The following is a 19,397-nucleotide window of genomic DNA, read 5'->3' as shown; positions in this document are numbered from 1 at the left end:
AAAACGTATTGTTTTCTTGTCGTGATTGTCCCAACCATATTAATTAAAAGATCTTATTTTCATAAGGAAAACGGAAAAAAGGAGAAGCAATGAAAAAAATATGGTTGAATGCTCTTTTTGTTACGCACTGGTTTGGGAAAATGAAAGCAATGAGAAAACAAAAGATGGAAAACCATTGTATTCAATATGCTGCCAAAAAGGACGAGTATCATTACCTCCCGTAAAAGATACACCAGAGCCTCTAGCATAGTTACTGGAATCACCCACGTTTAAGCGACTATAAAAGTTAACAACTCAGTCCTGACTTTTACTTATATTGGAGCACAAGTTGATAATTCAGTCATGTCAGCTCACGGACCGTACACATACAAGATTCAAGGAAAACTTTATCATAGATTAGGATCACTAATACCACCTGAAGGAAAACAACCACAATGGCTTCAAATAGTAAGAAGAACGAAGAAGAAGGAATCAAAAGAAGGAAGAATTAGAGGTTTTCTTCGTGAGGAGAAGCGGAAGAGATTAGAAAACATAGATGCGTCTAGAAATATAGGGTTTTGTCTTTTTATATGGTGTTTCCTTTAACCAAGAAAACCGATCGGTTATCTTCTGCCAAACCGAACCGAACTAATAATCGAACTCTAATTAAAAATCCACCGATCAGTTTATAACAGTAAACTAGGTTTTAACCTGCGGTACACCGCGTGTATATAAATTTTATTATTATTTATATTTTATATTATATTTATTATTTAAATATTACATGTTTTGCAAATAGAGGAATAAATAAATTTCTCGGTTGTTTGTACTGCTAAATATTTATATTAATTTTCTTAACCCGTAATATATTTCATGACCATTTGTTTGTTATATTTAGTTTGTTTTGTTTAGTGTTTGAGATTCTATTTTGATTTTAAATTATTATAACAAAAAATAAGGGATCTAAATACATAATAAGTCACTTATACGCTATGATTAAGTCACATTTTTTTTAATGATTTATTTATTTTACACAATATTTGTTAAATCAACTTAATTTTATCTGTCAAATAATATTAATAGTGTTGAGAAATAATAAAATGAGGATTGAACCCGTATTAGCACAAGTTTATTGATATTTTATCAATTCCAACATGTTCTTTTTATAACTCATTTACTATATAACCATATTATATAGTATTTTAAACTTTTTTAATTTTACATCTTCGTAATATTTTAAAATTTTATTAAGTTTATATATATATTAATTATAATATTTAAATAAATGTGAATCGAAGTTCTTCTTAGTTAAGAATCAAAACTCACAGGTTTTAGAAAACAAAATGACAACCAAATTGTTGTTTTCTTTGTTTGCAAAAGATTAAGAGATAGAATATCTTCCGAACACAATAGAAGATGTTGTTAAATTTATCATAGTTTCTGTTTCCATATTTATTTTGCAGTATTTTTTAGTTGGAATAGAATATAAAATATTTAGGAAACAAAATCTGAAGTAATGCTATTTTTGGAAAGTAATACTATTTTTGAAATTTTTTTAGGGATTAACTTTGTAAATAAGTACAAATAAAAAGGTAGAACCCAAAATGTACTTCAAAAATGTATATATAGATTGGTTCGGTACCAAAAACCGAAATGGTCGATTTATTTGGTTCGGTTGAATCGGATTCGGCCTAATGCCCAAACATGATATTTAGAAAAAATAAAACGTTGAATAGAAAAAAAGGAAAATATACGATTACGGACATAAGTTAGGCCAAAAAAAGGAAAATAATAACAAGACCTAAGTGTGACACGATCATTTATAAATGCTTTCTACTCTCTCTTTTCTTTTTTTGTCAACAAAAGAATCAGCTCAAAAGAGCCAATTGGAAGGAAACTTGTTTACAAACAAAACATGATGCGGAGATAAGCGCGCTTGGCGTGCCAAAGAATCCTCTTTAACATTTGCATTACGAGGAATATGACATAAAGAAAAAGAAGAAAACTCCTCTCGATCCATCTTGATTCCATCCAAATATGTTGCAAAGGTCGGCCAGTCATGAGGGGAAGACACCATCTTCACCAGATCAAAGCTGTCTGTAAAGAAAACCACATCTCAAAAGTCGTGGCCAATCATACACCGCATCGCCTAGCTGAAAGCTTCCACTTCTGCATGTAACGGGGATAGACTACGCCGATAATTGGTAGCGCCTAGAAAAAGTGATGATCCTTGCATAGAAGTACAAAACCATCCTGCACCTGCAAAAGCATCGGTCTCTTTCCAAGAGTCATCTACAAAGCATCGATAACCGGAGTAAACCAGTGAAAGGGGATAACTACCCCCTTGTAACCGAGAGGTAGGAACTACAGAGGAGGGGATAGCCTCCTCACCCTCGTCTTCCACCTGTGCTTGGAGCCAAGAGGACGCTTCCCCTTGCGCTACTCGCACAATGTCATCCGGGCGTTCTGTCTAATTCTCTAACACACAGGCATTCCGCGCTTTCCAGATATACCACATTAGCCAAGGGAAAACCTCTATTTGGGAACCCGGATTCGTAGAACCCAGAAAATGATCCACATTAGCATAAATAGATTCCGTCGGAAAGTGTTGGGACCCCACAGGTACATTGGCCAAAGCCCATGCCTGACGGGCTGGCAGACACACAAAAATAGCATGATTAACAGTCTCCACATCCGCCCCACACCTCATGCATCCGACATCACAATCTATGTCCCGTCGTCTCAAATTAACAAACACCGAAATACTACCCGTTAACACTTGCCACATGAAATGTTTAATTTTTGGTGGACAGTGAACCCGCCAAACCCGAGCAAGAAGAGGGGTAATCTCTGGGCCACACCCAAGAGTCTGGAAAGTGTTAGGAATACCCAGACGTGCCGTTTCATACCCTGACTTAACCGTATATTTACCAGATTTTGTAAAGTGCCACCCTAAGGAGTCTGCCATCGGGAGATTACTGAAGGGAATAGCCTCTATCAAGGCAACATCCACAGGGTCAAAATGCTCAACGAGCCGATCTTGATGCCAAGTATTCGTCTAAGGATCCATGAACTGAGTCAAACGAAGAGTTGGATCCTTAAATGGACCGTTACTTAAAGATGGTCTTGGGATTTGAGCTGGAACCCAGGGATCATTCCATATAGAATTGGTGTCTCCTGAGCCAACCCATTTAATTAGCCCTTTGTTAACCAAAGATCGAGCAGATACGATACTCCGCCATCCATAGAAAGGAGAGTAGGACCGTATCGGATCCATAGGATTGGAATTCCGGTAATATCTACCTTTGAAAACTCTGGCGAAGAAAGAGTCTGGAACCTCAATCAGTCGCCATAATTGTTTAGCCAACAAAGCCGTGTTAAAATCATCAACATTCCTGAAACCCAGACCACCCATCTGCTTGCTACAGCAAAGCTTCTCCCAGGCGATCTAATGCATACCCCCAGACTGACCATTAGAACTCCACCAAAACTTCGCCATTACACTAGTAAGCTTAGATGTTATCGTTTTGGCAAACGATAACAGGACATCACAAAAGTTGGGACAGTCGTCGCAACAGATTTGATCATCACCTCCTTACCCCCTTTGGACAAAAACTTGGCCGACCAGCCCGTCGTCCGGCCATGTAGCCGGTCTCTAACATAAGAAAAAACTTTCGTTTTGGACCCTCCTAAACTCTCCGGAATCCCTAAGTACGACCCCATACCACCCAGATTTGTTATTCCAAGGACCCCCTGTATCTCCGACCGGACCCGGTCATCCACAGTGTGACCAAACTGAATCGAAGATTTCGTAAAATTTATCTGTTGCCCCGAAACACCCTCATATTGCTTGAGGATATCCAAAACCACACCACATTGTTCCTTATCCGCCTTACAAAAGAAGAGACTATCATCCGCAAACAACAAATGTTTTATTGGTGGGCACTTGTGTGCCACCTTTATGCATGTAATCCGCTTATCCCCCTTCGCCTTCCGAATATTCGCAATCAGAACCTCGGTACATAAAATAAACAAGTAAGGGGATAACGGATCACCCTGCCGTAGGCCCTCCCTGGGACAATCTGACCATTAGTTTGTCCGTTAATGAGGACCTTGTACTCCACCGAGGAGACACAAAACAGAATCCACGAAATCCATGTCTCCGCAAACCCCATCTTCCGCATTAAAACCGCCACGAAATCCCACTCAACCTTATCATACGCCTTACTCATATCCATCTTAATAGCCATAAACTTCCCTTTACATGAATTATTAGTTCGCAACCCATGAAACATCTCCTGAGCTATGAGGATGTTGTCTGAGATCAAACGTCCAGGTACAAACGCTGATTGAGTTTCCGAGATTAGGCCAGGTAATATCACCTTAAGCCGGTTACACAAAACTTTTGACAAGACCTTGTATCCCACATTGCACAAACTGATAGGACATAACTTTGCCATCCGGGTCGGTTTTGCCACCTTCGGGATAAGGCAAATATGCGTTTGATTTAACCGTTTGTCAAAAACACCCTCCTCAAAAAAACTGATTAACCAAGAACACCAGATCATCCTTAACAACTCGCCATGCCTTCTGAAAAAACAAGACTGTCATTCTATCAGACCCTGGAGCTTTGTCCGGATGCATCATAAATAGTGTCCGTCGTACCTCTGCCTCTGTAGTAGGGGCCGTCAAACGGGCATTATCCACCTCTATAATAACCGTGTTGACTTCCCGTAGAGCGTTCTCAAAATTAACCGAACATATCGAGGAAAACAGATCCTCGAAGTATGTTACCGCCATATCGCAAATAGCAACATCCTCAGTAGACCAGACTATCGTGTTTGTCAAAAAGACCGACAATCTGATTACGAGCCCGTCGCTGCTTGGTGTGGGCTTGAAAATACTTAGTATTCTTATACTTCGTTTCTCTGATATTGCATCCACCGGAGTATGCTTTCTACTCTCTATTTTTCCATTTTTCTGTATCTCTATTTCTCTCGCTGCTCTCTATCTCTTTGTCTTGGTCAGAAACATTATGCCGTCGTCTGAGTCCACAATGAAGAAAGGAACAAAACGAAAAATCGAAATCAAGAAACGAGAAACCAAACAGCAACGAGCGGTGGCTTGCTCTAAACGCCGTCAAACTGTCTTTTCCAAAGCCGCCGATCTCTGTCATCTCTCGGGAGCCAACATCGCCGTCTTCGTAACCTCTCCCTCAGAGATCTCCGACGTTGTTTACTCCTTCTCCGGCTACTCTCCTGCCCAAGAGATCGCTGATTGTTACCTAAATCGCAAGCCACCCCCTAAGATTGAAGTTAAACCCCAATCCAAATTAGGGTTCTGGTGGGAAGACCCTGATCTATACAATTCTTGTGATGATCTCTCTGAGTTGAACATCCTCGAGGATCGTATAGAGAGAGCGAAGAAGCATGTGATGGCTTGCCTTGAGAAGATAGAACAAAGAGGGTGTCGAAATTGATATCCCTGGAAACAGACTCTGTGGTTCCTCTTCTTCTTCTTCTGTCTTCGTCTTCGTCTCTCTCTTTGGGCTTCCATTTCAGTTTCGGATCCTTTGTCCTCATGGTGTGGTGGTGCTATTGCTTCCTCTTTACCCTTCAAGCTCTTTTCTCTATAATTTGGATCTAGCTCTTCTTGTTCCTCTGTTTTGGAATTGATATGGTTTTGCTGATCTCTCTGGTGTCTTTTGCGTGAGAATAGCTATATCCAATTGATATAGAACTGTACAACTGTAGCTGATGTAGATGATTATAATGCAAGTGCTTGTGAAAGCGACTATGTATGTGCTTCTTACAGTGTCTAATGTGTGTTACATATATATAGCTTGAGACTTGAGAGAACATCAATGTTGTAAGGTTATTTAGAAAACAAATGTGTTCTCACTGTTTTTTTATTTCGCTTTTCTTTCTGATTTTCCTCATTGCAAAGTTTTGTGTTTAGCTCTCACCAAACTGGTTTTTAAGATGATTTTACACAATTCAGTGCCTAGGCACAAGCTGTAGCTGATATGTATAACCAAATCTCGGATTGGACAATAACAGAGAATTGTGAGTAATGCTTTTCTTGACCTTGATGTTTTAAATCTTGAATGCTTATTTATTGACAATGACCTTTCCAACAATGATAATGTTGTTTTGTCTCCGTTCGTGGTTTTGTTTTCTAAATCTACATAGAGACTCCTTGTTGGTGTTTAAATTACCAACGACTGTATTCTTGTTAATTTTGCTTTCAGAGGCTATTATGAAGTATTTTATTTGTGGATCTATATGAGCAGCTCTCTTTCTAGAATCTAAATGTTGACAGAAGAATCTTGATTGGTTTAGTTCCCTCCGATCAGTATGGAAACAATGTTTAAAAAAGATTTATTAGGTTGGACGTGTATCTGTGTGTTAGTAATTTTGAAGAAATACGGTTAAGTTTCTTGTCTCTTGCATAGATTTACAAACCTTACTCATAACTGATTTACATCGTACAGGAAGCTTGGAACAAAGAGGAGCTCCCTCTATTTCAGGTTTGACGACAGTTTGCTTCAGATAGACCCTGAGATGGGACTGATTGCTTCTAGCAATGGATGATTAAGAGATAGAGGCACTTGAAGAAACTTGGTACTCGTTTCTTTAAGTCTGTACCCCATTATTTCTCTGCACTCTTTCTTGTTTTTAATCTTCTTGTCTCTGATTTTTCCTTTCACAGTGAGTAACTTGTCATCTTTCTGTACACTCAACCAAAAAAAAAAAGAAAAACAAAATTCCATTGTATAGCCCCAAAATCTCAGTAGATTATATATATTGAATGTTCTTAATTAAATACCATCTTAAACCTTAGAAAAATCGCCGCTCCTGAAACTTTTTCTCTCTCTCTCTCTGTCTGTGCGTAAACCTCCGAGGTACTGAATCTTCTTTCTTCGTTGTTAGCTCCCAAGTTCTAGATTTTGACTTAGTGAAGTTTTGTTTTGAACAGAGTAATGTACTCTACTTTTTTTTCCCCCGTAGATCATGATTTGTAAACTTGGAAAAGGCTTTTGACATATCCTTATTTGCTTCTCCAACATTAATAATGTCTGACCATTTAGTTCCTATGTATGTCCTGTATTTTGTTTTATGTTGTGTTACTTTTTCCTTATACTATTATTATTTTTGATAGGTGGATACCATGATTAACCAAGCTATTGGTTTGCTTGATGATCTTGACAAAGAGCTCAACACATACGCTATGAGGGTTCGTGAACGGTACCGTTGGCATTTTTCCTGAGCTTGCTAAGATCGTACAGGACAATATGCCAAGGCTGTAAAACTAATGGGGAATCGGAGTAATGCTGCCAAGCTAGACTTCTCTGAGGTTAATCCCTGTTTACCATTCTCTTTTTACTATCTATTTTAGGATGTGCCATGCTTTTCCTTGAAACTAGCTATGTCTTTTTAACACATATTTCCCTTGTCCAATCTCATTTCAGATATTGTCTGATGAAGTTTAAGCAGGCCTTAAAAGGCTTCTGTGATATCTATGGGAACTGAAGTCAGTGACCTTGATTTGCTGCACATCCGGGAACTCGATGACCAGGTTCTTTCTCTTGCTGAGTACAGAGCTCAGCTTTATGACTACTTGAAGAGCAGAATGAGTACAGAGCTCGCCTAATTCCTCATGGTGGTAGTTTGTTGAATCTCTCAAAGCAACCTGAGAGCACGGTTCAGATTCTTGGAGCTGAAAAAGCCCTATTTAGAGCCCTCAAGACTAAACACGCCACTCCAAAGTACGGTCTAATTTACTACGCATCTGTGGTTGGCCAAGCTGCACCAAAGCACAAGGGTTAATCTCTCGGTCACTAGCTGCAAAAGCTGCTCTTGCTATCCGGTGTGATACACTTGGTGATGGCCAAGACAGCACACTATGGGAGTGGAAAACCGCTTAAAGGTGCTCTTCAATAATTTGCCTCTCCTGTCCGACCCTTGAGCGTTTTAGTTCTTTCATTGATGGTTACCTTACCATGTGGTGTATCTCTCTGACAGCTTGAAGCACGGTTGAGAAATCTGGAAGGAAGAGATTTAGGACGTCTGTCTGGCTCAGCCTAGGGAAAACCAAAGATTGAAGTTTATGACAAGGATAAAAAGAAGGGTAAGGGAGGTTTGATCACTCCTGCTAAGGTCAGATTACTCCCCTGCTTTACGCGGTTTCCTCAGCTTGCTTTTGTCATTATGTTTGAGAAACTTGTAAAACGTGGATTTTTTGCAACTAAGTTTTAGATATAGTGCTTGTAATGTTGGCTTAAAGGTTAAAGCTTTTTATGTTGTCTTCTGCGGACTTACAACGCTGCTGCAGACTCCCTTCTTAAAACTCCCACAGGGGATTCAGAGAACGGTGTCAAAGAGAAGAAAGGCAAAAAGAAGAAGAAGAAGGCCGATGATGAGGAAGAAGCCAAAACCGAGGAGCCTTCAAAGAAGAAGTCGAAGAAGAAGAAATCAGAAGTAGAACCCGTAACAGTAGAGCCAGCAAAGAAGGAGAAAAAGAAGAGAAAACACGAGGAAGAAGAAGCCGAAATGCCTGCCAAGAAGAAGGAAAAGAGTGACAAGAAGAAGAAGAAGAAGAAAAGTGAAGTCTGAGGAGAGGTATGAGATAAAACAAAAAGGATATGTACTTGATATGATTTACATGAAATTTTTGGCTCTTGATAAACAATATATGTGCATCATTATTCCGTAAAATTAGAAAAATAAAAAGATGACCATAGAAGAATTAAATAGTGAAAATAATAAATAAAAATAAAAGAAAATTTATTGTTTTTTTTATTAGGAATGATTTATTTTGGCCACATGACATGCATACAGATTAACTCGTGAGGAATATAAAAATTGTGGCATTCATACGACAAATATTACAATAAAGTAATTATTACAAATTTTCCAACGTTTGCGGACAAACAAAAATTTACAACTTAAAATAGAAATGAAATAAATTGGGCTTGTTTTCATCGCAACTGTATTTACAATATAAACGCAACAACTGTTAAATGAATAAATAGTAACCTGAGTACTCCGCTAGAATGATTTCCTTGCTCGACAGCTCGAGTACGTATATGGTTATGGCTTGCTCAAACTCTGCCATGTACGGTGCTTTGATTAAGCAAGCTGCGAAGTAACAAGAGAGCATCAGTTTCAAGAATAAAGTACTGAAGATGAAAGTTTGAACATGAAGTCTACCAAACCATACCCCCTAGCCTGGTTCACAACATTGTACTCTGGAGGCACAACGAAGTTGAGCTCATTTATCGCGGAAAACATGTATGGCATCCTCCATTTTTTCTCTTGTTAAAGAATTTGTTATTGGAAAAAGTTGCATAAAAAGACTAAAATTATGGTTCAATTTGATAAAAGAAACACCAAATCCAAATGCAAAACACAAATCTTGGCCAAAAGAGAACTCATTGTAGTCTCCTGAGTTATATATACGTTTAAAATTATAGACAAAACTGCTCAAGTTTTGTTGGTCGATCTGGTCATATAACAAAATTTGTACCAACACAATTGAAGAAGCAACATTGATAAATTAAAGACGATTGGAAAGGGCTTACATATATTCTTCAATAGATAATAAAAACAATAAATAAGCCGAACACGCAACCGAAATATCTCTTAATTTCCGTATCAAACCATATTTTGTTACACTTGATTGACCTCCTCGATGGTAAGCTTCATCTCCAACAAGTCACCACGCAATGAAGAGTGAGGGATCAACATGAAATGCTCAAGAGGGGTTTGAAAACTCACTTCAAGAATCCTCTTCATGTCTTGTGATTTGTAAGTAATAGTTTCCCCATCGACAGTGTAAGAGAGATGATATGAGAACTTTCCTACTGTTGGAGAAGATGGTGCCATGCAGCTTACAGTTACACGCACACCGGACGGCTCCCTAAAACACTGCACTGCAAACAGTAGTTCATTTGTACGATCCGCATGGATTTTTATCTTATCACTGATGTTCATCCGAACAGTAGAGGGTACTTTATATGTGAAGGATCCATCTCGGGGAGCGACACATAATCCATAACTATAGTGCCACCAGAGAGCTTCGTATGAGCCAGTGTAATCGCAGTCCAATGCAGGGCATGAGCATTGAGAAAAGATGCATTCATTTACATGAGTTGATTCTAACCCATAAGAGACATTATCAGTGCAACCAAACTGGGCGTTTGGGCATGGAATAGAGATTGATCTAAGAACACTCTCCATTGCTCTGCATCGAATGCGGCCAATAGGCAAAGCACAACGTGGGCATTTGTTACACCATTTTGGACAGCAAGAGGAACAACCCAAATGTCCATTATCACACTGAAATTACAAAAAAAAAAAAAAAAAAAAAACCAGCAGAGTTATGATACAAAAGCTGTAGTAACAACACATACTCGAGATTATGGAGTAACATAAATGTATCTTATTGTTCTGTTCTTAATTCTGCGCTAAAGCTATAATCTTGATAGTTTCAAGAACTACAGTTCTCAACGCTATACTCTACATCCTTAAAACGGAAACACTCCGAAAAAAAGAAACAATTCAATTCAGTTTTAAGTTAAGGGTGGAAACAAGACCTGGAAGATGGGAATTGTCAATGTTTCGAAGCAAATGGAACACTCAAGAACCTCAAGATCCATCTCCATCTTCAAGCGTTTCCTCGCTCCATTAGTGGGAGATACCGAAGAAGAAGTTTGTCTCGTACGAAAGACATTAGTTCTGCTGGAATCACTTCTTTGGCCCGAAGACGCCGAACTCGAGGCTCCAACCATGTAAGAAGCACTGCTGTAACCAGCTCTTTCTCCCGAAGATGCCGAAATCGAGGCTCCAACCATGGAAGAAGTACTGCTAGAACCAGTTCTTTCTCCCGAAGATGCCGAAATCGAGGCTCCAACCATGTCCGAGGAAGAGGTTCTTGCCTTAAAACGGAAACACTCTGAAATAAGAAAACAATTCAATTCAAACGAGGAAAACGTCTAATTACATAAATCTATATTAAAAATAAACTTTATATTAACCGTTATAATTGAAAAAACAATATCTTAGAATAGACAACTAATACGTTTATTCGAATTTTGGTGACAATTAAAAAACAATCCATTAGAATAGGAAATAAACAACTAATATAATCTTAAACACCATAAATTGTGGAGCAAATAACTTCAAATTTAAGAAAAAGCCCCGAAATTAGGTAGATAAATACTTCAAAATTCAAATCGGATATTTAAATTCACCTTATACTAGGATTTCACCCGCGGTACACCGCATGACTAAATTATAAATTATTGTATTTTAAAGGAGAATTGTCATAAATACCACTAAAATAGGTTTTTATTCCAAAAATACCACATAATTGAATTAAATTTCTAATACTAAAAACTAATTCCTAAATTCTAAATACTAAACCCTACCCCTAAAAACTATACCCTAAAACTAAATGTGTCAACCCAAACCTAAAAAAAAAAATTCTACATCCTTAAAAATCATTTTTTTTGTGTTTGTGGTAATTTTGGAAAAAAAGATTTTGTGGTAATTTTGGAAAAAAATATTTTGTGGTAATTTTGGAAAAAAAAAAAGTGGTATTTTTGGAAAAAAAACTTTTTTTGTGGTATTTGAAGGAATTTCTCTATTTTAAAAAATAATTTTTTATTTATTTAGTTTTCAAATTCTCAATTAATTATTTTTTGTGTAATTAATTTTAATTTTGTTTAGAATTTTTTTTTCTTCTTTTTACACTTTTATAAAGTTTATAACTTAATTAAATTAAATTTGTTATTGGATAAAATATAAAATTATAGATTTGTTTTGTTCTCTAAAAATTATATAGATGTATATGCCTATATGGTATATTGTTGTATATTTTTATGTGTATTTTTTTATTTTTTGGGAATATTAAGAATGTGTTATAGTATGTGTAATATTATGTAGTTCATATACTAAATAATTTATAAGTTAATTTTTCCAACTATGATTACAAATCTATAGTATATATGAAATAAACTAATAGTTTTATTGTTGGTTCTATAGTCCAAACCCGCCATGCTAGGCATGTTACGCAACATGTTCAAAGATTTTTAGTTCACAAAAACTCATCATACGAAACCAGTTAAAGTAAAAATAGTATTTGAGGCTAAAAGTAACTTTTTATCAAATCAATTTTTCAAATTTCTATCAAGTAAAAATATAACTTTTACAACTACATGTTTTATTAAAATCTATATCTCATTTGATACATGAGAGATCAAATAAAATAAATAAAAGACTCATTACTATTTTCATGATTTTGGTACTTTCTATAAAATAATAATATCTATATAACCTGATATTTTTGGATTTTCACCAAATATCACATTAATATATGCATACATACTACAATAGTTGCTGATCCGTTTTTCACCAATATATCACATTAATATATACATACATACTGCAATATACATACATAATTAAAGACAAAAAAATATGAATTGAGTATTATAGAAGATATGACATTAAAACAAAATTATAGGAAACAATTTAGATTTTTATAGAATTTTCTTAAAATAAATATATTCATAATCACGTTATCATTTTGCTTTAATTTCGGGATTTTAGCTATCACATTAACTATATTTTGTTATAAATCATCTAATTTGGAAACTAAGAAATTATAACCATAATAGATTTTAAGTGTAATTACCGATTTTTTATAGTTAGATATGTTTCTTATTATCAAAAAATTAAAATGTATTTTTAATATAGATAAAGAATTATAGTTATTATAAAAAAACCATCACAAAAAAAGAATAACTATATTTAAAATTCCAAGTATATGATATTACAAAATCTTGATAGTGCTCTTTAACCATAAAAAAAAGTATAATAACCACTCGATTGTTTCTCCATCGTTATCTTTTGCTATTGGGCTAACATTGTTTTGTGTACTAATGTTGTCTCATGGACAGATCAAGTTTCCTAGTGGTAGCATTTTCCATCAGCTAGTATATTTGGATCTACATACAAATAATAGGAAGTGGTGGAATCTACTTTCGTTCATGCTTAATGCTTCTCCTAAGTTGCAAATCCTCAAGCTTACCGACGTGAGTAATTTCATTACTAATCAGCTACCTTTTTGTTTGTTGTTGTTGTTGTTGTTGTTGTTGTTGTTCAAAACTCCACTTTCATGTAATTTGTTGATCTAATATTACATAAATTGCATTGTTCTCAGCTAGATATGTCTTCTAACAAAGGAAATCGGATCGGCCAAAAATGGAATCAGCCGAAATGTGTACCCGAAATGTTTGTTGTTCAATCTTGAGACATTCGTATGGATAGGACATGAATGGCAACGAAAAGATGAGAAAGAAATTGCCACATACATCCTAAGAAACACAAGACGGTTGAAGAAAGCAACTTTCTCCACAAAACCCATCGAACCGGAAAAGCTCAAAAAATTGGAAAAGAGACGTAGGATGCTCGACGAGTTGGCGAATGTGGACAGGGCTTCAAATTCATGTCATTTTGTGTTTGAATCCATGTAATTAATGTCTTGAAAAAATACTATGGTGTGTTTTACTTAGCCATTGGGAATAATTCTAACGCATATTCAGCCGTACCGGCAAGTTAAAATCCGATCCTCAACTATACCTATTGATAATAGGATGCTAAATCTTGGTTATATGTTGAGGAAGATATTATTCTAACAAAAGCTGAAGTTATGTTTTTGTATTGTAACGACATTTCTTCCAGAAGAAATGAAAATCTGAACCTTCGAGTTGTGTAATTTTGATCCAAACCACAAAGCATGCATTGGAATTTGGTCACAAAGCCAAACCAAACTTGTGTTTTCCGTTTGGGATTTGCGCAAACAAGTGTCTATCGGTTCCATGACTCTTTTGACCTCTAGGTGATAGATAGATAATCTAAACCAGTAGAAAACAACAGCTTTACCACCTAAGAGCAAGATTAATGGGGGGTTCGGTACTTATATACTGTTTGAATTTTTTAAGAATTAATTGTGTATTGTTTTGTAAATAATAATCCATGATCTCTTAGTTAAAATTTTCTCCTCCAATGGTAGGATTTAATTTTGGGTATCTTATTTTTTAAAATATAGTTTTTTGAAATTTAAAACTTTTAAATAGAATAGAGTATAGAATATCAATGATTACATCTATATGAGGAAAAAATCAATGTAATTCAGTATTCTACTACATAACATTTACAAGAAATTTACAACATATTGTAAGAAGCAACTACAATTGGAAGGCGTATGACTAGATTCGTTCGACTTACTGATGTGTCTGCCGAAGTCTGATCATCATCACATCCACTGATCGATATGGCTTCCCCACCAGCTGTTCCTTTCCACAAACCTGACCTAGGCCGATGATCCTCCCACACATACTGCCCAGCTCTGTTTCAATAACAGAATATAAGAAGCAGTAGGAAAGGTACTTCACTTTTAGCAGCAACTAAGGGAGGACTAACCTGTTCATTCTACATAGGAAGGGTAAATCCAGGACAGTGCCACTATGGCAAGCATCGATAATTGAATGGAGCTTGACACCATGGGGAAGAGGACGAACAATGGTAGCGTTGATCTAATCATCTACAATCATCCCCTGAGTTTCAAAATCAAGGGGACAGAGTGTTTCATCATAGCCATCAACTTCATCACCGTTGTAGTTTCTTTGACGCGAACCATGACCCGAGTAGTGAAAGAAAAGTGAGTCGCCTGCTGTGCATCCCTGTACGAGCCAATACAATACCAGCCTCATGTTTTGCTTAGTCGGGATACGATATAGATCAGTTTCTTCCTATGCAACCATTTATGTATCCATGAGAATGATGGAACCATGATGAACAATTATCTATTATGGAGTTCAACTTGCAAGAATCAATCAATACTCAGTATGAAGAACAATTCACAACACTGGTTCAGGGCATTCTGATAAGTGAAATGTTATCAGATTCAAAAATTCAAGTTAACAATATAGGCATAGAAATTGAGTAATAGAGGCACTGAAACAGCTTATCATAAGAGTCTTCATTTGGATTAATCCCTTGCTTCTGACACCTCATACAAAACAAGTAAAGGTTGTGTAGCATAATATAAGTCCAGAACAAGAAAAAAAAAAGGCAGATTCTTGTTGTTTCATATTAAGAGCAGAGATACAAGCTTCAGATTAGAATTCCACAACATTTATTCAACACATCATCTAGTCTGTTCTTGGTACACTATTCCGGATTCACAACTTTATCATATTCATAGCAAAGGTGAAACCTTTAGATCACCAAGTAAGTGACTTTATTGACTAAAATCAAAAGTTCAGATTTGAATAAACAAAGAAAGCAATAAAGGTGGGTTACCAAAATGTCCATGTGAAGCCAATTGGCGCCCAAATTCACCATTCCCTTAGCCTCCGCCGCAAGATTTTAGCAAAATCTGATGAGAACATCGACGGAGCGATCTTTGGCGACACCATCTTCCCCTTGATTTCAACGACGACTATGATAGAGAAGAAGAATCTGCGTTAGGCGACACCATCTTCCCCTTGATCTCCTCCGACCGCAATCTCTTCTTCCTCCAGACCATTCGACTCCAAATTCAAACCTTTGTCGTTTCGGGACTTCGATCGCGAGAGAAAGATAGAGAGACGAACAAATGAAATTCTCTTCCAAATAATTTTTTTTTCCCTCTTCTATTTTTTCTTCGTCCAACAGAACCCTAACACGTACTGTCTCTTAAACCATGTTTGATTGAGTATACTATATAAGAGGTTCCTTTACATTTTTTCTTTTATTCTGATTTATTTTTTTGCAACAAAACACTAAGATCCCTTCTATGAACCTCTGGTTGGAGAAGGTCTAATACTTTTGTTGAAATTAAACTGAATTTACATTTGCTGTAACTGAAATCTTTTAATTTATGTTGTATCATCAAAAATCACCAAACTGCTTTTTTTTTTCCTGAATAAAAATGAATTTCTTTCCCCTACAAAATATTTTTGGATCAAAATGCACATAAAATCCTACTATATTAATTGAGAAGTACAAATATAAAACTAACCTTAAAATGTATAAAAAATTACATTCAATTGCCATTAGAAAAACTTAATTAAGATTAAATAATTAATTAAATAAATATTTTTAATTAAAAAACGAAAATAGGGGAAACATCAAATAAAATAAATTGTAGAAAAGAAAAAAAAACTCTGTTAGAATCAAAACTAATTTGTACTTAAAAAAATTTCACAACTACAACAAAGATTTCACAAAGGTTTAAATAATTTTATTCATTACATGTAAATGTTTTATTGACAGATTTTCAATAAACATTTTTAAAATACAAAAAATATCATATAAGCAACAAATTTTTAATCACAAACCATTATTACAAATTACAAATTTTATAAATAACATAATAACAAAATAAATTATTACAAATTTTCATAAAAAAAAGTTCAGCCCTGTATAGTACTTAGTTTTCATTAATTATTACAAAATAAATTATTTCGCGGGATAGTACTTAGTTTAGATACATTTACAATTACAAAAGTTATATTAAACCTGTCCAACGACTGATGATACAACCATTAAATTCTCATTTTTAAGTGGATTGTGAACTGTGATTAATTTGTCTGAACACTAATTATCATCAATACTCGTAATTTAAAATCTTTAACTAAAAAGTTGTTAAAAAAACAAAAATTAGTATTTATATCTCTTCTTCACACAACAAAGCAAGGGGAAGGAAGCTCCAAAGCTCTGCAAATTTTACCCAAAAAAGTTACTGTCAGTTATAAAAGTTAGCAAATTCTAGAGCACGAGTCCAGCGAATTCGCCACCAAGAGTTCGGCGAGTTTGCCTCTTCCCTTCCATGGCGTGAATTTCATTTCTTCTTCCGTCTTCCACGGCAAGAAGAAACTTACCTTTTCTTCTTTTTTTTATTCTACAGTTTCCCTCAAATTCATAGACCTGGATTTGTGCTTTTAAGCTCATCCTCTATATCTTTGATTCATAAGTGAAATAGAGAATTAGTAGTGAGATCTAAGTCCTGTAGCAATTAGGAACTTCAATCTTCAGTTTCATCTTACTTTGAATCTTTCCTTCCGATTCACAGAGTTTGACTTTTCTATCTTTGGTTTTTACTTCAGTCACTTTCTTGTTGGATATAATTCTCTATAATAAACTGATTTGAGTTCTGAAATCAAGTTTTTAATATAATAGTATAATGTTACAAATGTTTAAAAGAAATTTATACAAATAAGAAATTATATTGAAAATATGTTTTTTAGTATAATAATATGATGTTAAAAATGTTTAATAGAAATTTATGCAAAAAGAAAAATGAAACTATAAATTATAATTATAGTACATTATATAAAACACAAATATCCCCTATTTAATATTTCGGAAGTACATGACTTATTTTTGTAGACTATATAATATATATATATATATATATATATATATATATATGATTTTTAGTTATAGACTTATGACATTCATGATTTAGGTGTATCATATAATATACAAGTTAGTTTGATTTTTGGTAATTAGAGATAATATGCATTTAGTTAATTATAGTAACATATAAAATCAATTATAGGTAACATTTAAAAGATAAGGAAATCTTTCAACCTAATTAAAACAAACATATGTGATTCTTCTTTCACTTTTATTTGATTTTATATTTAAATTATTTTAAATTATTATATAATATATTTAGTTAATGAAATAAATGTTTTTTTCTGCATATGATGTAATTTAAACTTTTTAAAACGGACATATATTATTCGACTGATGAATAAAAAAATGTATAAAATGTCTCAATCACATTGCCTAAGAAAACTAGGCAAAGATTCAAATTCATACTATAAAAAAATGACCAAAATGATTCTGAATACGAATGGACATGAACTTTGATTATTCAGATATTGAAATCATACTATAAAGTCATACTTCAAAGTCATAATATTAACACCAATATATATTGTTCAATCTATAAAATATTCAAGCTTTAATAATATTAGTCTTTTAAAAAATTTCTATTCAACTAAAATTTTGACTGAATAACGAGTATAAATTTGAATATTTAAATTCAATTTCATATATTTCTTTTGTTGAATTATATAATTTTATATACTATAATAAACTTTTTAAATAATTTAATTTGAAGTATTTAAAATATTTTAATTTGATATTTTTAAGAATATCATAAATATATGATAGAACAAAAAATTTAAATTATAAACACTCTAATTTGATTTGTTATAGCACAGGTCAATAATATGTCACTATAGAATGAAAAAATTTCAAGAAATATGATTTTTTGCTAAAGCACGGGTTGAAATTTCAAAAAATATGATTTCTCAGATTAAATTAAAGTTTGGAATAATGTTGTTTGGTAGAGGCTTTCTCGATCAAGATGATTTTGACAAACATATGTTACATATTTGGTCCTAAAATTAATATGTGATATATTGTGGGTTAAGTCATATAATTAACAATCAAAATACAATATATAATTTTAAAAACTAAACAAATCAAATTAAATTAACAAACAAAAGTTAATGTTTTTAACAAACAAACAACATTATTCCAAAATAAATATTATTTCATAAGTCATATTTAGAACATGATTTCATGGCATAGTGTTTCATCCCAAAAGAAAAAAACTTTTAAAACAAATAAAAAAATCATATATATAATTATTTAAATAAAAATTACAAAATAAACAGAAGAAATTTCATTATAATAACTTTTAAACATATAATAAAATATGAAAAAAAAAACAAATTCAAACTTAAAATTGGATATAATAAACTGATTTGAGTTCTGAAAATATTCAGAGAGGTTGAATTCTTTTTTTCTTAATTCAGAATTACGATTCAAGAATGTGAGAAAACAAGAGTGTTGATTCTTTACATGCATACATGATTTTTTTTTTTGTCAGATAAGGATCACCTTTAAACTTAGCATACGATGGAAGATCAAGAGCTCTCTCTGCAACTTCTCTGTCCTCGTGAATCTTTGCGACTAGACTCTCAAGTGAAGTGAAATTAGCAAGGCAAGAACAGAAACAATATGAGCCAACAAAGAGTATAGCATTACACTACAGAGTCATGAATAATGGATGATGAATTTGATGATGATAACCTCATGGCGTCTATAGCCAACGATTATAAGACGAAGCTCTTTTCCATAGAAATCTTCAGTGAAATCGTGAAGCAACCATGGCTCCTAATTAACCAGAGCTAAGTTAAAGAAAACAACCAGAAGAAATGAAAAAATGTGAAAGACAAACGAAAAAGGAGAGACAAAAGGTAAATTTACTGAGCAGAGAACAAAGGGTAAAGTTACCGAGCAGAGAACACAAAGGGTAAACTTACTGAGCAGAGAACAAAGGCTAAA

General features: G+C 34.2%; 4 protein-coding genes and 3 pseudogenes across 6 annotated transcripts; 3 read left to right on the top strand and 4 right to left on the bottom strand.

The window, feature by feature from the left end:
- Positions 1 to 2,128: 2,128 nt before the first annotated feature.
- Positions 2,129 to 2,947, bottom strand: LOC147939884 (uncharacterized). The gene is made up of 2 exons (XM_087461072.1): positions 2,606 to 2,947; positions 2,129 to 2,449 (listed from the first exon to the last, which is right to left on the bottom strand). The coding sequence occupies exons 1-2, from the start codon at positions 2,945 to 2,947 to the stop codon at positions 2,129 to 2,131; spliced, it is 663 nt and encodes a 220-aa protein (XP_087317198.1).
- Positions 2,948 to 3,037: 90 nt separating this feature from the next.
- On the bottom strand, positions 3,038 to 4,439 carry LOC147939883 (uncharacterized). Its single transcript, XM_087461071.1, has 3 exons — positions 4,035 to 4,439; positions 3,652 to 3,870; positions 3,038 to 3,427 (listed from the first exon to the last, which is right to left on the bottom strand). Exons 1-3 carry the CDS (start codon positions 4,437 to 4,439, stop codon positions 3,038 to 3,040), a joined length of 1,014 nt encoding a protein of 337 aa, XP_087317197.1.
- A 575-nt stretch (positions 4,440 to 5,014) lies between these two features.
- Positions 5,015 to 5,458, top strand: LOC104706947 (agamous-like MADS-box protein AGL97). The gene has a single exon (XM_087461070.1). It carries the CDS (start codon positions 5,015 to 5,017, stop codon positions 5,456 to 5,458), a length of 444 nt encoding a protein of 147 aa, XP_087317196.1.
- Positions 5,459 to 7,053: 1,595 nt separating this feature from the next.
- On the top strand, positions 7,054 to 8,711 carry LOC104706948 (putative nucleolar protein 5-1; annotated as a pseudogene). Its single transcript, XR_015563662.1, has 5 exons — positions 7,054 to 7,080; positions 7,141 to 7,335; positions 7,451 to 7,908; positions 8,004 to 8,138; positions 8,314 to 8,711. The product of XR_015563662.1 is annotated as a putative nucleolar protein 5-1 (transcript).
- A 668-nt stretch (positions 8,712 to 9,379) lies between these two features.
- Positions 9,380 to 10,915, bottom strand: LOC104709427 (E3 ubiquitin-protein ligase SINA-like 7). The gene is made up of 2 exons (XM_010426043.3): positions 10,577 to 10,915; positions 9,380 to 10,319 (listed from the first exon to the last, which is right to left on the bottom strand). Exons 1-2 carry the CDS (start codon positions 10,895 to 10,897, stop codon positions 9,651 to 9,653), a joined length of 990 nt encoding a protein of 329 aa, XP_010424345.1. The 5' UTR covers positions 10,898 to 10,915; the 3' UTR covers positions 9,380 to 9,650.
- Positions 10,916 to 12,972: 2,057 nt separating this feature from the next.
- Positions 12,973 to 13,531, top strand: LOC109125858 (putative F-box/FBD/LRR-repeat protein At3g49040; annotated as a pseudogene).
- Positions 13,532 to 13,993: 462 nt separating this feature from the next.
- LOC104706946 (metacaspase-1-like) lies at positions 13,994 to 15,536 on the bottom strand (annotated as a pseudogene). The gene is made up of 3 exons (XR_754509.3): positions 15,351 to 15,536; positions 14,469 to 14,797; positions 13,994 to 14,394 (listed from the first exon to the last, which is right to left on the bottom strand). The product of XR_754509.3 is annotated as a metacaspase-1-like (transcript).
- Between the last annotated feature and the right edge of the window lie 3,861 nt (positions 15,537 to 19,397).

The sequence above is a fragment of the Camelina sativa genome, chromosome 8 (genome assembly GCF_030686135.1).
Source record: "Camelina sativa cultivar CO46 ecotype springtype chromosome 8, ASM3068613v1".
Taxonomy (NCBI): Eukaryota; Viridiplantae; Streptophyta; class Magnoliopsida; order Brassicales; family Brassicaceae; genus Camelina; species Camelina sativa.
This window is presented reverse-complemented; position numbering and strand designations above follow the sequence as displayed.